The 18,588-nt window shown below is 41.6% G+C and overlaps 1 protein-coding gene across 3 annotated transcripts in view; it reads right to left on the reverse strand.

The window, feature by feature from the left end:
* The window catches only part of BBS4 (Bardet-Biedl syndrome 4), a 70,147-nt gene that overhangs the window by 31,313 nt on the left and 20,246 nt on the right, over positions 1 to 18,588 (reverse strand). For all 3 annotated transcript variants that reach the window (XM_090029622.1, XM_090029621.1, XM_090029620.1), the window contains exon 3: positions 2,944 to 3,023. In XM_090029622.1, the coding sequence (XP_089885748.1) occupies positions 2,944 to 3,023 (80 nt within the window). The remainder of the gene's footprint in view (positions 1 to 2,943; positions 3,024 to 18,588) is intronic.

An 18,588-nucleotide genomic window follows, 5' to 3' on the forward strand; every position in this document is an offset into this window, starting at 1 on the left:
TCCCCCAACAGGAGTCCCTGGCCCCAGCCTAGTGAGGCCTTCATCTGCATTTTCAGGCTCATAGGCAGGGAGAGCAGAAACAGCCCCAGGGTGGCCAGGAAAAGCCTCTGTCAAGCAGAGGCTTCTTGTGTCTAGCGTCCCCTGGCTCGGGGTAGGGTGGGTCAGACTAGGCTGGGGTGGGGTGGTTGCTTAACAATCAGAGCCGCAGAGACAGGGCTTACAGAGGGGCCCTGCAGGTTGGGAGGAATCACTTAGTGGGCCAGATCTGGCCCACAGGCCATATTTCACCCACCCCTGTTCTAACTCTTTAAGATCCCAAATCCTATTCCACCTCTAGGGCACCTATGTGGCACTTTGGCAGATTTCAAACACCTAAGTCACTAAACGTGATCATATTTAGCCTGTACAACTGTCAAAGCTCTACTAAGATGCTTAGATTCTTTCACGTTAGCCTGTGAAGTCCTGTATGCAAGTAGACCTGGCTCCCTGCTCTGAGGTCTTCCAGTATGGCCACCCAGGCATCTCACTGCACTTCTTCTCTGTTGGGATCTCGTTCTTCCTGGAATATGCATACATTCCCTGCAAGTCCCCAGATCCCTTCTCTGAAAAAATATGTCATGCACAGGGTAACTGCTGGATGCTGATATGAAGGCGAGAGTGGGAGCAGTGTGATGGTGATCACCTTTTAGGCAACAGTCTCATGGTTATAGCATTTACTCAGGAAAGGAGAGGTTTGGGTTGTAGGCCTACCTCACCCTCTAGGGATATGAACCCATGTGTCTCTCTCAGGACAATGCCCAAACCGCCATACTTTCTGGTTAGGCAAAGCGGAGACCATCTCCCACCCCTCCTGTTGAAGCTGGACCAGTAGGTGGAAATGAATGCAAGGAGCTCAGGTGAGTGAGAAAGAGGGAGTGTGACCCTGCCAGCCCATGAGGAAGGCAGTCATCTGGGAGAGAAAGTACAGTGATCTGCCCCCTGTTTTCTGCTCCAAGAGCTACCTATCCATCCTACCCAATGATCATTAGATGTTAAAGGGGGAAAACAGGTCTGGTAGCAAGAAACAATCCAGGATGGCCTCTGTGGCAACCATGAGTGCCTTAACTGTTAAATTAAGAGTCCCACTATCTCTTGCTCATTCCCTGGACTGTTTAATGCATACTGCAGTAGACAGACATTGGTTAAAGAAAAAAAAAGCCTGGTAGACAACCTTGTGTGAGGGAGAACCCCAAAGCACCTCCCCTCCTGATGAGCAGGATTGAGATGGATCCTGATGTGATGGAAGAATGTTAGATTGCCCTTAAGCCTGCCCAAAAATAGGAGATGGAGGAGATTCACTCTCCCACACCTTGATGCATAGGTTTAAGGTGAGCAGCACCTAAATCTTAATCACCTTACAGGCAAAATAGGATCTGGGCCTAGGACTTCAAATACTTGATTCTATAGATCACTGTGTGTGTGCACACACGTGTGTATGCACAGGGTATGGTCCAACCCTCCTAATTTAATTCTAAAAATATTTTATTTTGTGAGCTCTGAAGATCACTGGAGCTTCACAGACTAGTTTATGAGCTACTTTTTCAATGCTAACTTGCCAAGGAAAAGAAAATCACCTAGGTTCCCTGGGTTTGTCCTCCTTTTCTAGCTCTTTATGATGACCAATAAAGACCAAAATGATTCCTCTTTCCTTCAGGCCTTTATAAAGTTACTGTCCTATTTGTTTCTCATATTTGAAGTTCATTTCTTTTCTGCCTCATGGCATTCCATGTCAGACTACAGCACTGATAAATTAATAATAAGAAGCTAAAGAAATGCAAGCAGAATAAATAGATGAGGAAGAAATTTGTCTTCTATACTTTATTTGTTTATTACATTCATTTAACTTCGAGAGAAAAGGTTTCTGTCAAGGATTTAATACCCCAGATCCCTCAAGTGAACTCCTGGTCCATGTTTATTGGTCATCCAAGAAATTATCCAACAAAGATAGAAGAGACAAGACCAGATATTCCTTGATATAAAAAAACCACCAACCCAAACGAACCAACAGGACTAGCAACAAAACAATCTTTTCAGTTCTTCATTATACATCACAGAAACATACAGGCTACTCCAATTTCCGCCCCCCCCCGTCCCTTTCCAAGTCACCTTTAATAGATTGCGTTAATCTTGTCTAGAGAACATACTGTTTAAATGACTTGCTATACTCTATGTCCACTTACCATTACAGTTCTACATCAATGAACAGGCTCAAGCTATTCACTGAACCCAAGAGAAATCAAAAGGTGCAATGTATCATGGGCAAAAGGAATGAATTTCAATCACACAAAGCCAAGACCTTTCCTCATACTCTCTTGTGGGAGTGTTTTGCTCTACAGAACTATTTTCATGCTGTCTCTAAAACATCATGAGGAGACTATGCTGTTGTCTAGTGGGAAGACCCTGTTTGTCACCAAAAACAATGGAGGTCTGTATTTGCTCCAATGTTTGAATTTTTCAAGACAGACAATAAGTAAAGCCCACTGAAACCCCTGACACTGTAGAGATTTGTAAACATAAAGGTGTAAATGTTGTTGAGCAAAGCATTTTTCACATTTGCTTTGCTTATGGTCTCTCTCTGTCTTCAGGCTCCCAGGGGAAATAAGGGAAGAATGTGATTAGGACACATACTACTTTCTCCCTAAGACACTAACATGGAAACTACCATTATCCCCCTTAGGCTTTAGTAATACTAAGCCCTGTAGGCCAGACCTCAGCTAGTTTAAATTATCATTGCTGCACCGAAGGACAGAGAGTTACACCGATTAACACTGGCAGAAGATTTGAGCCTGGTGTGTTTGCAAGAGGAAGTTTAAACTCTAATAGAGAATGCAGATCAGGCTTAGGAACTAAGCAATGAAACCAGTACAACACTCCTTATTGCCATTCCTTCAAGATAGCTCTTACCTTACATGCGTCATAGTCTTTGCGGACATAGTGCAGGTGGATCAGCCAGTTCCTTCTTTCCAAGATTGGCAGCTCTGGCACTGGATTAAAAACATCGGCAGAACACAGACAACAATCAGAAATGATACAGCAGGAGCTTTTCTGTATAAGACAATGGAAATTCCCAAATGAAAAAGGAAGCCTCTGTGTGCTGTGCAATCAAACTAGAACTGCACTAGCAAGTGCTATTATTTTTTTTACCCAAAGCCTGGAGTTTGGCCTTACATGTCATAAACTACATCACAAGATGGGAAGGAGTTCAGATGGATGGAATACACCATGGGGGCCAACCTTCTTGGCAGCCATGCTACAAAGTAAGCCCTGTACCTTCACCCATGTGATGCACTGAATTATTTTCCTGCCCAATCTGCAGCTCTGCTTTCTGCTCTCTACCCTACCTGTTACTGTGTTTCCTGCTCCCTCCCTGGTCTGCCACATACCACACACACAAGCTGCCACTTGGCCAACCCTGCAATGCTCTGTTCAGCATAGAGACTAACTATGCCTCCTTAGCAGAAAACAGAATACCAATTCAGACTTGCTGCAGGCAGTGCCATCACATTTACCTGCTCATATGTTTTAACTGAAGGTTAATGCTGGTTTGATGGGGCTTAGGCTTCCACATATGCAGAAACATCTTAAGGAACAAGTTCAGCTCACGCTTTAAAAGTGCAACACAGCAGGTAAGCCACTAGGGCTGGGGGAAAAGAGAAATGGATAATAAACACAGAGAGACATTGCCATTCTGGATACACAGGAAAATACAAATAATTTAGAGAGACTAAATTTAGTTCTCTGAACCATCACAGGTGTGGGATACAGTGAAGCCAGCAGCTGATAATGTCTGTTGGATGTAGCGATAGATGAAGAGACATATGCTCCCGTACACCAACTGTAAGAAGCCTGCAGCAGCAATTATGGTAAATCACGAATGGATGTTGCTTGGTAATATTCATGTTGGGTTTAAAAGTTTAACACACTGCTGTGCATTTCATTAGGACTTGAAATGTATTGCTTGGTTACTCATTTCTGCAGCTCAGATGCTGGTAGCCCAGAAGTAACCATAGCAACTGGCAAAAATGCTATATGTTTGCAAGTCAATATTATGACAGAAGCAGGGAAGCAAAGCAAGGCAAAGACTGTTGCAACAGTAACAGCAGAAGCTATTATGATATACCATTAGACCATCTTCCTTCTAACCCCCACCCTGTGCAGTGCAGACCCAAGCAATCTCCTATAGCTGTCAAATGGAGGTGCACACTTGGCTTTAATAACTAGAGCATAGAAAGATGAGGATATCATTTTAAATGGTCCATACTAGCTGCCACCAGCCTTCAGCACAGGTCAAGATCAGCTATGAGAAAAGAGAGAGTTCAGCAGATGAATGGAATGAGTGCTGTCAGAAGACAATATAAGGACAAAATATTAGCATCTCCTAGAAACTTTGAACTTTACTAGTGTCAGGGCTATAAATTTCCACTAGTAGTAAATACACATTTCTTCATTCACCCCATGGTATAACAGTCAAAATGCTGACTGCTATATGACATTGTTTTAGCAATGAAGAGTACACTTAGACAAAGACTAAAAAAGTGATTAAAATAACAAATTTCTCTGAATATTAAAAACACCAGTTAAAATAACTGAAAATTAAAAGAATTTGTATAAGCTAATTTGCTTTTTTTTATGCTGCCAGAAAAATGAAAGAGCTGAGGTTAAGAGTAAATATCACTAATTTACACTTAAAGAGATTACAGAGATACTTTAATTATAACCCATTATAAGCCCAGGAAAGTCAGAATTAAATTTGAAAAAGAAATCTATATATGATAAAGTACAAAAAAGGCATCCAAAAGTCCTTTATTCTGTTCTGTTGTGATACCATGTAATAACCAGATGATTATGATTAAAGCTTTGTAATATGTATGGTTCCAGATTGATTTAAGATACTGCAGTTTTCCTTTTGCAGGGATGTCATTACAATGATAATGTTAAGGTTGTTGCTTAAATCTTTATTGATTTGTTGAAAATGCTGGCTTCATCAGGAGGTCAAGCAGGACAAAGCTGTTATTTTGTGATTCTCTTGGGTTAAATGGTGCATGTATACAGATTGAACATAACTTCTTTGCAGAAGGTAACCAGGGTGCAGGGGTCTGGTAGAGCTCCCTTTTCATAGAGCAGCATGACATAATTGTAAATTTAAAAACCGAGAGTCACAAAGGATAAAGTCAATCAGCCACTATGCACAATCCTAAATCCTGCTATAAAGTAACTGAATTTTGATCATCAACATTTCAACCATAGTAAGAATTACAACATACTTTGCCAGTATTGTGCTGTTTAGAGTAAGAAATCACAGTAATACACTTCAAAATGAGGAGTCTCAGACTTGCCAAGAAATGGAAGCAAGTTCTGTGCCCTGGGTGCCCATGGGAACTACTGTTTTTTGCATCCCTTCTGAGTGGACGCACAAGGGCTGGTGCCGGGTCACCTACACATACTTACACTACTGAGTGGAAGATTCAGGCCAAACAGACATAAGAAAAGCTTTTAGTGCCCTGGAAAATGGAAAAACTCCTGAAATGGAGAGAGTACATAGTCAAGCTGTTAAATGGTCAAATTCCACTGAAGTGCCTATGAATTCACCAGTATAAGCTGTAGATTCCTTAATGAGTGAAAGCAAAACCTCTTGCTTTAACACACAAGGAAATTAGACCTTTGGCAGTGTGACAGTGGAGGAGGCATTATGCCCTTCTCCACAATAAGCAAATCCCTGGCAAAAATATGGAACAAGTTAGGAACAAGTAGGGTGGGTGCAGGAAAGAAAAATATTGCACTGATCGTATTATTACCTTGATAGCGATTACTAAATAGAGTATCTTTATAAATTGATGTATTTGTCATATTTTAGAAATTACATGGCCTGAATGGATATGAAGTGGGGAACTAGACAGAGGAACACAGGAGAGACCCACTGATGCTACCAGTAAAGAAAGAAAATGGAATTCAACTAGCTATATTCAAAAAAGAAATGAGGTACTGCATGTTGTTAGATAAGCCCTAGTGAGGAAGCCTCAGGGGACACAAAGGGTACACCCACACAAGATGCTTTAAGGCGCATTAGCTTAAATTTAAGGCACATTAGGACACATGTCTACACATGAGCACCCTTAATGTGCTTTAAAAATTGTGATTTTGGGTTAACTGTGCCTAAATTTGATACCTGCAAATGCAGGTATCAAATTTAGCTGTGAACAGTTAAAACACATTAATGCACATGCAGATGTGTCAAAGCGCATTAACGCTGTGTGTGTGGACTGCCTTGGGACTAACTTTATTCCCAAGTCAGTCCACACACAGCATTAATGCATTTTAATGCCTGCATGTGTAGATGCCTGCCTAAACCTGCTTAATTTTCATTAAACTAATGTGTATTACATTTAGGTGCACTTAAATGCACATGTAGACATGTTGAAGAGAAAGAAAAGCAGAAACATTCTGGAGAAAAGGAATACATCACAAGCTAAAGGAGGCTGGTGTGACCTGAAGTTAAGTGAAACAGTGAGCCAATGACAGGAAAAGATAAAGGATTACTGTGAAGGCCCTATACTCCTCCCAGAAAGCAATGAATTAATGTGACCAAGTACTCCATCTCCTCTGGGCCAAAAAAAGCAGTTCATTCCAGTTCAAGCCTTTCCAAGTAGATGACATAAGTTTATCTCTGTAAGTTGTGATACAGAGCACTTTAGTAAGATAGACAAAACCCAAAAAAACCCCCATCTTGATTACATTCATGCTTCTAGCCAGTTAAGGAAGACTACTTTAGTGCAAGAGATCATTGTGTATTTTCTGAAGAAAAGAGAGAGGACTTGCAGGTACAAGAGGAAGGTAAAAAGGCCCTAATCAGGAAGAAAGGACAAAGAACAGGTTTTATTTCTTTTTTTCCCCAAAGGTCTGCTGCAAGGAAGATTGGTGCTAAGACTAGGCTTTATTTCCATACTGACTTTATTAAAAAGCACTGGAAATAGAGCAAGCTGGGCTGGAAAGAATGATAAAGACATTTCCACACATCCAGGTTTTGTGCGCCACATCTCCTACTGTAATGGCTTGAAGAATGGGGTCTGACTGGGTCCAACCCACTGGGGGCTGCAGTGAGAGGTCAAAGGAGCAGAGATGAAAGAGGGCATCATGTCTCAGCCCTCTAATGAGTTAGCATGAAGAAGATCAGGAACCATTTATAACAGTGGTACACTGGGGACTTCTACATGGCATATAGTATATTTGGAATCCCATCCTAATTAGTGTCTGAAACACATACTCCCACTTGACTCAATCAAAAGGCCTTTTCCACACTGAGAGGGGCTATTGAACAGGGTTAGAACCTTGCCAGACTAACGCACATTTATCAAGGTCTTTATGCAATCTACATAATTCCAGCCACGGACAAAATCAGTTGTTTGTTAATCAGTTTAGCCAAGACCCGTCCAGAGAAGACACAATTACTTTGGCCAAAATTTTTACATCTCTGTTAAGAAGGGAAGTTGGTCTTCTACTTTCATAATTATCTTCTGGGTTCTTTGGGGATTACAATAGCCTAGCATCATTCTGTGATTCAGACAGGGGGTTAGGCATCAATATATGATGATTAAATACCACAGTCAGTATAAGTGTCAGTTTCTCTGGAGGGGTCTAATAGAATTAAAGGGGCCTGCATCCAGACCCACTGTTTTCCTGGTAACCAATGATTAATTGCAGAGCCCATTGTCACCTATGTGATTTTTCTTTTCCGACAGTGCCCCTTTAAGAAACTCATTGTCATGGAAAGAAGTGACAGAATCAGTGCAAGATCTCCAGGACCATGTCTTTGCCACATTGCCATCACTCTTATTTTGCTCCCACACTACAGATTTTCTCAAAGGATTGAAATTTAGGATTCTTATCTTTTATGAAAACTTCAACATGAAATTAAACTATTTGTGCTTGCTTCTCCATATTTTGTAATTACAGCATATTTATATACATGCTATTAAACAGCTCTCTTCAAATTTAATTACAGGTTTTTGAAGTCACTGGAGCATTAAGGAGAAATATACTCTCAGGCTCCAAATACAGTGAATAAAGTATTGGGGTGAATGACTACTAGAGCAGGAGCCAATCTCTCAGGGAGGACACCAGGAGTCAAAGGAACTCTAGCTGTGTTCATAGTACACAGTACTTCAAGTTAACTGTATTATTACAATGATTATGTAGCCTTCACCTGCCAGTGGATATCTTCCACCATGCAGGTGTGCCAGCCAAAGTGGAGGACCTTAGTACTGTTAATGGCTCTCTTGGGGTAGAGAAGAACCAGATGCTCCCTGTCACCAGCTTGGTAGCTCTTGGCCTCCCTGGATGCAGAACTGAACCAGGTGAGACTAAGCTAAGGACCCATTACAATGTGCTGAACACTTCTACCACCTCTGCCCTTTGAGACGTAAAGCCTCACTTCATTTCCCTTCCCCCCAAGCTCAACTTTGAAACCCAAGATTTAGTGTATTGAGGTGAGAGTGGGAAGAGACTAATAAGGGTAAGAAAGGGCAGCAGATATGAGGAGGGGGGTAAAGATGAGAGAATCAACACGCAGAGAATGTACCAATGCCATAATATCCCATAACATGTGCCCTGTAATAGAGCAACAACAGAAGAAAAACATCTAAATTTGCAAATGAGGATTATATTTATTATTTTAACTGCAGTAGCATCTAAAGTGCCTGATGAGGGCCACTGTCCTGGGCACTGCACACACAATAAAAATATTGTCACACGCCAAATGATTTAGGATCTCTGCATACATGAAGACACCAGACATGAAGATATACAAATGGGGAAGAGAATAAGATAACAATAAACAAGTACCATAGTTTACTTACGAGCAGCAGCCACAGTTGTCTTGCTACCTAGCTGCTATCAAGCATGAGATATATTTGAGTTTCTCAGAGATGTTAATCCAGTTGTGCATAGCAATAAAACTAGATCAATAGCCAGAAGAAATTCTGAATTAAAACCTATTAAAAATCTGAATTCCCTCATTTGAAAGCATGTGCAAACAATTCTGCCTTGAAATTAAAGCTCTCAGAACAGTACTATTTACTACTTGCACTTCTGTCTTTGAGTGAAACTTGGCAATCACAGCAGATACCTTTTACAAACCCAGTGGTGCTAAAAAAAATCCAGCTTGCAAGTTGGCAGATGAACATGAATTTTGAGCAAAAGAAAAATTAATTGAAAAAAGATCAATCAGGTGTACAGGTGAAAGAGAGTAAGAAATATTGAATATGGAAATTAAGTCAGCTGTTCAGCTATTCTTTGCTAAGGTCTAACTGAAAAGTCTTTTTTAAATTCTGGTAGGTATTTGGGCTTTAAAGTGAATTCAAAATCAAAAAGAAATTGGCACAATGGGTCAAACCTGTCCCTAGTGTAACTTTGTTGGGAGTTAATGTAATAACACTGAGGAAACCTCTGGCCCAATCTAGAAGAAATTCTGGTCCCTTGAAAGTCAAGAGAGTTCCTTTTTCAGATATTATTATTATTATTTATAAGTATTATTATTACTTTAAAATATTAGCTGTCTGTTGACTTTACAAAAAAACTCATGATGGTGTATAGCAAGGTTTGGCAACATGAGGGTTGGATTTGGTTTGCATACTGGAAAGCTGGGTGGTATTCTGGTACTGGGACAAGGAAGGGAAGGTCTCTGCCCCCACCCAAACCATGGTTAGGCAGCAGGGAGTTGTGCTGGGGCTGCAGTTACAGGGTGGGGGGGGAGAAATAGAGGCAGAGATGGTGGATCCGAACACCAGCCCAACTTGCACATGAGCCAGGTCATTCTGGCCCATAGCTCTGAGAGGTTGTCAGCCACAGCTGTATAGGAAAATTCACAGCGGTGGCACTGTTATATGATCAGAAGTCAACGGAGGTTATACTGAGAAACCAAATCATATCACCATTGAGCCACAACAGTGTCCATATAGTCCCTTTGAACTTTCAGGGTATGTCTACACCAGTGGTTCTCAATCTTGTTAGACACAAGGCACCCCAATTAGACTAAAGGATCTCATTAAAATCAAGGCATGTCTCAGAAAATGCCAGCTCTTAATTTTCATTTTTTTTTTTGACTTGGGAAATGCACACTTCTGTTGCAAACAACTCAGACAGACCGCAATAGGTCAGAACATTTTTGTCACTATGGAATCCTATTTAAACTATCTGAGTTTATCTTGTGAATTATGTTTGCACACCTGGTAGTGTTAATGTTGTGTGGCACCCTGGAAAGGATCTCAAAGCACCCTGGTTGAGAATCACTGGTCTACACTGTAGCAGCAGCAATGTGTCCTGGCTGGGATATTTCTGAGCATGTCCCACTCATCTGATCCTTCTCCCATGCCCCAAACATAGAAATACCCCAGAAGACCAGAGTTTTGAGAGTGGACCACAGAGGGACCACCCCGGAGCAGGCTCAGCAGTGAATTTTCAGGTTTGGAGCAAACTCAGGAACATCCTGGCCGAGACATGCTACTGCCATATCGCAGACATACCCTTAATACACTGTAACCCAGTCTTGGTGAAATGCTCTGGCCTGACTCAACTCCTGAGCCTCATTTTAGCCACAGAGGAGTTTATCCTCATGCTAGTTCTGCAGGGAACATTAGAAGCGAAAGGGAAGTTCAGTCTCTGTGATCAACTGGTCCTGACTTTACTGCAAAGGTTACAATTACCTTAGCACGAGAGCCCTCCCACACTTTTATGCAGCACCTGTCACCATGGTATCCAAGTGCTCCACAAAATTAATGAGCAAATGCCTCAATGAAGAGGTGTTTTTCTCTCCCTCAGCTCCCTGCCAGTATTTTTCTTTTTAATTAGAGAACTGATTACACAGGAAATCCTTTTTAGAAAATGTACGTGTTATACCTTCATCTGAGCTAATAGAGTCGGTATAAATAAGTGAGCTCAGGGATGGGACCACAGTTCAGGCACCACCATAGGTGGGATTAATGCACCAGCCATTAGGGCTCAGGCCCTAAGGCTCCCTGAGATGCCTAGGTTTCCCCTTGGATGCCTGGGTTCAGTGTTGCTAGGTATACCATAATTATTCTTCAGTTTCGATCCAGTTCTCATTCACTCACGTGCCAGTTAGGGTAAGCAATATAAAGCAAATAATAAGAATACTTATATGCCTACTTATTTGTATATTATATACCAAACAACATGCAAATAAGTAGGCAAATAAATCCTCTTCTTATTTACTTTATATTGCTCACCGTAACTCACCAGTGAGTGAGAACTGGGTTGCACACCTCCACAGCACCAGGAATAGAAGATGGAAAGAGATCCCTTCCCTTCCTGCAGGGCAGAGGGGCCCCCTAACCCATTTCTTACACAGGGCCCCAAAAAATCTTAGTCCACCTCTGGGCACCACAGCCTAATTCAGATCTTAGCTTCTATGCTGAGACTAAGCAAGAAAGTGCAACTGGTACGGGGTGGGCAAAATGCAGCGTGGGGGCCAGATGCAGCCTGCCAGGCCATTCTATCCGGCCCATGGGGCCCCTAAAAAATTTAGAAAATTAATATTTATCTGCCCTGGGCTGCCTGTCATGCGGACCTCGATGGCTTGCCAAAACTCAGTAAGCAACCCTCTGCCCAAAATAATTGCCCGCCCCTGAACTAGCATCACTTGCAATACTGACATGGTACACAGTACATGTCAGTAATAAAAAGGGATGTCCAAATCCTGTGCCTGAATGATATCAGTCCATTACAAAGCAGCAAGCTTCTCTTTATCAGAGCTGACCAAGAAAGAAAGAGTATCATGGAACAAGTAATGTTGCATTCAGTTCTGTAAGCTTTCTCAAATTCAAGACATGTACCAGTGTCCTGCAGTGCTTTGTTATTTCCAGAGATCCTGGTTTTCCCTGGTGACAAAATTGCAAATTCTCTGATAAAAAATTGTAAATTATCTGACAAAAATCCCAAAATCAATTATTAAAATGAAAGGTCCCTCACTCCCCACCACAGCCTCTCCAGCCCTGCTGGTGTCCCTCACTCCCCCTCCCCAGCTCCCTGGCCCTGCTCATGCCCCTCATTCCCCTGCCAACCCCCCCTGCCCTGCTGGTGCACCTTGTCCCCCACCCACAGCCCCCCCGCCCACCCCTAGACCTGCCAGAGAGGACCTCCAGCTGCCAGGACTACAGGGCCAGGGACCTGGGTCCAGAGCCTCCTGTCCCTGGCAGCAGGTGGGGGCAGCTACTGCAGAGCAGAGTGGAATCAGGCTCCCCCCTACCTGCAGCCTGCCTGATGGAGGTTTGGGCAGGGTAGAGGGGGTGGCTCCCTGTCACTCTATGCACTCTCAGATCTGTGCACGTGGCGGGTGTAGGGTGGGCTGCCAGCTGTGGGTTCAGGCTCCTGCTCTGCTGCCCTCCCCCTGGTGTCTTTGCTGCCTGGCCTGTCCAGCCTGGCACTGCAGGGCCGCACAGGGATCTCCTTGACGCTGCAAGCTCTGAACTGCCCTGGCGACATGTCCCCTGCATGCGCAGCAGCAGTGAGGGGCACAACCCCATGTCTCCGCCCCCACTCTGCCCTCGGGGGAGGGCAACAGGGAACCCAAGCCTGCAGTATGCAGCTTGAGCCCACTCCCACCCCGCATACATCTGGGGGACATAGAGTGGTGGGGAGCCCACCCCCTTCTAACCCAGACAAACCACCTACGGCCATGTCCCACTCCCCGCTGGGATCCTGCAGCCACGCATTGTGGCCCCAGGCCCAAGCCCCATGCACCACCCAGCTGGCCAGCAGCCCCAGCCCTGCCAAACTCCCTCCCTCCTTATGGGGGCTTCAATCTCTCTCCACCCCACTTACCTGCAGGAGCTGCTCTCCAGGCTGCCTGGCAGCCATGTGCCTATACATACACATGGTGCCCCCTGCCTGACTGTCCTCCTTGTGCTCCCTCCCAGCCTCTTGTAGGCTGGAGCTCTACCAGCCTGCAGGGAACTCTTTGCAAAACTGCAAAATCCATGCGTTTCTCTATTAAAACGAGAAGTACACATTTTCCTCCAGTAAAGGGGGAAATCCGTGGTTTTCTCTGTTTTTCTGTGGGAAGCAGAAAATCTGGATCCCTAGTTATTTCTTAGTCTATCAGGGAAAGAAAATGGAACTTTCCTGTTCCTAAGGGGTGTGATGAAGCTCGCCAATGGCTGACAGCTGGCCAGGGCTGGGCTAACACTCCAGATTCAAGTCCGTTTCTTTCACTGCCATGTTTATTTAAATCTGACAGAGGTTTAGAAGAATAAAAATGTCTGCCCACTTTTCCTATTTGCCTCACTTCTAAAAGTTGTCAATGCAGTGAGTTAAAATGCATTTTTTTAAAACAGGAAGAGTAATAATGATACAGGGCCTTCATAAAAAAAATCGTATTGCAAAGGAATAAGGCTTTTTTAACAAAATATAATAGCTATAACACTACAACGAACTCCTTACATACCTGGGGGAATTGCATTTCCCACAGTAAAGAATGGAGGATGGATAAAAGGCATTTGTGAACCCTAGTATTGAGATGTCCAGAATTTAAAACAATATGCTGCTTTGATAATAGTGGAGCATTCTGGAAATCCGTAGGTGGGCAAGTAGGCAGACAGATTCAAAATGAGATATGGTATCCGCTCAAAGGCAGACTGCAAAAATACAAGTACATTGCAGCTTTAAAAGAAATATCATTACAAAAACATTGCCTATGATAAACACAAACTCTTTCTTCGGGGTTTGAAAATATCCTAGCCAAAGGTACAATTAAAAAAAATTTATTAACTGTGACAGACAAATACTACAAAATATAAAACCATTTTATAGAAAATAGTATATCCTGCACATTGCACACAGTATATGTGCATGTATGTACATACACTATGAAAACAAGGAGAGATCTTTTTATACCGCTCTTCTCCCAAAGCTGTATCAAACCCAGTCCCCTTCCCCTTTCCTTTCCTTTTGCAAATTGCTGCAGGAGCGGCTTTAAATCAAGCAATAAACCTGCATGGTTTTTAGTTATTTACAGTCAGCTGGGGTTAATAAAACTCATCATATACAATTCTGATGCTGGCAAGGAAGCCATAATTCATAGCTGTGATCTTACTATCATGTATAAATAGCTTTACTATACACGGAGAAACCTGTATGGATGCTGTTTCTATTTTTCAGTTGTTTGAAACAAAAAGCAAACATTCGTGACTCTACACCTCCCCCTAGTGGAAAATAAGCAAAAAGTTAAACCCAAGGGCTCTGTGTTACTATAAAAGCCTATCTTCAACAAACTCCACAAACGGAAAAAAAAGGAAAACCACGAAAATTTTCTATTTGCGAAACCTAAAAAGTTATTAGCCCAATGTTTAATAAGGTCTTATCTGAGATGGTCACAACTCTGATTTATTTCAAACAAAAAATATTTTTATTTGAAACTCACAAACATGTCCATCAATTATTTTATAAAGAAAGTTTCACAAGCCATACGGCTCAGGCTATACCCTTTAAAAGTGAAAAGGCAGAATCTCCATATGAATGACAAACTTGGGGTCATTTAGGTCTTTACAGCTGCGGGCATTTGGAATTTTACAATGACAAATTTCAGCAGTGACTGAATCACTTGGGCTCTTGGAGAATCTTCATTAGCTATTAGCATGACAGAGTCTGTAAGACATAGCTGAAGACTTCTGATACTGTTCAACAGATGGTGGTGACGTGTCTGTATGAATACATGCACACTAACCTGTTTTTCATACTAAAAATACTATTTCTAAGTCCTATCAGGGAACAACACCTGGGTGAAATTGAACTATAAATGCATACATATTAATATTTTAGAAATTATTTCTATACAGGTATAACTGCCCCTTCATACAGGGTTTCCAGATAGCTGTACAAAAATTGCATTTAACAACTGGCTTGTGGCTTCCCCTCTCATCCAAATTTTTCCTTTTCAAGATATCTCCCAAGTTTCCAACCATAGATTACTACTGGTCTCTGTGTATCCATCTCATCTCAGCAGCTCTCAATGCAGTAGCCAGAGCATGAAGAGCAACCCAGCCAAATGAGGGAGAATGGACAGAGAGAATATGGTATATTGTCACCATGGGGGAAAAAAAAAATATTTTAAATATTTCAGGGTAATCTAGAGTGAAAAAAGTCATCTATAGCATGATCATTCCAAATACTCTTGAGGGTTATCTGAATCTTAGTCATAGTCTTGAAAATTTCTCCTCATCCTATTTAAAGCACTCTATCTTTAGATCTCGCCTCACACTTGTCATCTTGATAGCCAAGGAGTGGGTGGTACTCCCTTTGGTCAGTGCTGTTCCTAAGTTGGACAAAGGCAGTGGAGAGAGAAGGTAGTGAGTCATCTAGGATATTATCATGTCACTGAGGATATAAACGCAGGATCATTACATATTTGATGTAACCACATATCAACACATGAAACCTAACAATGCAAAATATAACCTTATACTTTCTCTTATTTTGTTTAGATTTTGGTAGCACTCAGAATGTGCTAGATGTTTTTAAGTGCATAAAATGACACAGGCCTTGTTCCAAAGAGATTAGTATCTCAAAGATAAAGGGGAAGGAGATGGAACATGTATGCAGAGTGGACAGAAGCTGGTTGAAACGTGCATCAGTCACTGCTTTTGTATTTTTACTTGGATAAGCTACTTCTCACTACCCTCAGTTAACAACAGACTAATTTCGTATAAGCTGCCCAGCAGAAATCAGTCCTTAAGTGGTACTTGAATGGTCAGAGGAGAAGCAGCCTGGGGCATTAGCTCTCAAAGAGTTTTCTGTGTGCAGTATACAAGATTGCAGAGGTGGCAGTGGGATAAATGCATCAATAGGGCCAAGTGGAGGGAATGGACAGATGTAGAGACAAACTCAGGTTAGTAAGGAAGGGAAAAGTTACACCAGACACATCAGACAATGACAAGAAGATGGGGCATGGTGCAAAGCAGAAGAAAGAGAAGCTACCAGAGATAGTTTAAAAGTGGGGTAATAGGCCCAGAACACTGAGCAAGTGTGTTTTGTATGAGTTGGAAAGGCAAAAAAATGGGTGTTGGAGAGGTCAGCTCTACTGTGGTAACTTACATAGAAGGTTTAATGCACAGTGAATGAGACTTTTGCTGTTTGACTAGAAAAAAAAATGTCATATATTAGTAAGGTGCCGAAGCAAAAAGTCTAGAATATGGATAAATTGGAAATGAGGGTCAAATAAGGGGAATCAAATAAGGGAGAATTAAAAAGTGCTTCCAGGGTCATGGCTTCAGTGACAGAGAAGAGGTTGTGCTACCTATGCTGCTAACGAAAGGGACAGGAAAGAATTCTGAGTTCAGTTTTGGCACATTATGTTATTGGGGAAGCAATCACAAGATGTCAGAGAAAAAGATGAGAAGCAAGACTGACTGGAGATAGAAAAGGAGTGCATGCAGATTTGTGAGTCGCTGGCAGAAATGTGGTAGTTGAAGATGGCTGGTAATGAATGTAATGGTCCAAATCAGCATATAGCACAGAACAGCTCTACACATGTCATATGGAGAGAGCAAGAAGAATGCAGGCCACACTCAAGACAGAGGCTTAAAGCAGAAGAACAAGTAAAAGAGAAGCCAAGAAAGAACAATGTATCAAGCAGGAGAGTATGACTGACAGTGTTGCAAGCAGTAGAGAGGTCAGTGCTAAGGAAAGAAGAGAGTAGGTGTCAAGACTGCAGGCAAGAGTGGCTTCAACAATGTAGAAAGGGTGAAAAGCAGGAAAAGGGAGATCCAAGATGGAAGTGGAAAAGGGGCACTTGAGACACTCGTAGGTGCCACATCCAATATGACATGGATTGCAGGAGTGAAGGAAGTGTAGCATTTTTCATGTAGACAATGGGAGAAGATGGAACAACTTTTTAGGGAATAAAGTCTAGAACTGAACAGCAAAATTAATTCCTGCAGGTAGGGATTATTCAGGATTATTCTTGCAGTTTAGATTCCAGCACTCATTAGCTATGAAATGTAGCCTGAAGAGTAGTTTAAAATGGACATAGGACCACACCAGCAAAAAGGCAGAGGTTTTGCCTGCTCAAAGCTGGCAGTCTCCCTCCCATTTTCCAAGTGAGACACTTTTAAAAGTGAATCTTTGTGTGTTAGTGGGGTTGGCTGAAAAACTGTATGTACTATATTATTTGACATACTTGATCATATAGAGATTTAAATGAATGCACACAAGGGGGCAGAACTGTACTGGCATGTTCAGTCTTAACTTCCACACTCCTTAATGTTTGAGACATTTAGGCTGCAATCATAACATGGGCAGGGAATTACATCTATGAGAGAATCTACAGATTTTCCGTAAAAAGGGAAATTCAGTGAAAACAGTCCAGATTAATATTCCCCTTTAAAATGGCAACTTAAATTAAAAATCCTCTTTATTCAACAATATCTACATCCGATACTGAGTCAAAGTGTGCATGATAATGTGCATGCATGATATGAAGGTTAGAATGTATTACATAGTGAAGTATGTACCCAAGTAACATATATTTAAAACAAAAAAAAAATTCTCCTTCAGTCTTATTAGGTTAAGATGGGCCAAAAGACTTACTTCACTCTAACTAAAAAAAAAATTATTATTATGAGAATTTCCTTGGTGTTTCTTTTTTACATTCTTTTAAGCTCTTCGCTATTTGGCACACTTAAAAGCATTAATTAATTTAATTCTGAGTTTTTGTTTTTATCTGGATTTCTCAGGCAGTTTCACTTTCACAATTTCAAAGAGAGCTTTGAAGTTGGCTGAAGGAATGGATTTATATTGATTTGAAAATATTAGGAGTTCAGAAAGGGCCACCTCCACAGCACACAAAATCAACTCAGCAGAATGCTAAAAAGTTAGCGCTGTTCTAATGGATTGAACAGTCTGAATATTTCCAGGAACAGGAATGCTTCCCATCAGTTCATCTGCCTGGAGATGGAGTCAGGCATGTCCAAGGAGAGATCACTATTCATCACTTGTCAATTTTTGTATAATCTGAAGTTGCTTTATTAACCACGAGTCATGAGACAAAATGTGGATTTTGAGTTTTATCTCCGAAAGCCCATATGAACAAAATCAATACCAGATGAAGCAGGACTTGAATTAGTGTTTGGCAGATCAAGAGATACGGCTTTTAATAATAATGTATTTGAAATCATTAACTGTTTTCTCCCCTTCAAAAACAAACACCATGTCTATACAAATATAAAAGAGGGAGACTATTAATATTACTGCATACTAGATACCAACCAAATTTATCTCCACAACAGCAATGCAAATTGCTTAGGAAAATTTCAGAATCCAACTCTAGAAAGAAAACTGTAATCTGTCACATTGACATTAGCTGTGGGAACAGTATATAGAGGTCAATGGTGTGTGAATCAAATCTCTGTGATGAGTAACTGACAATTTTAAGCCACACATTGGGATAGCTAGAATAACTCTTGGTATATAGATTATAACTACACTTTTAAAACAGTTTTACACCACAGGCTTCTTCCATTCCTATTATTCCACTTTTCTGCA

This window comes from Crocodylus siamensis, chromosome 15 (assembly GCF_052110815.1).
Source record: "Crocodylus siamensis isolate JL-2025a chromosome 15, ASM5211081v1, whole genome shotgun sequence".
NCBI lineage: Eukaryota > Metazoa > Chordata > Crocodylia > Crocodylidae > Crocodylus > Crocodylus siamensis.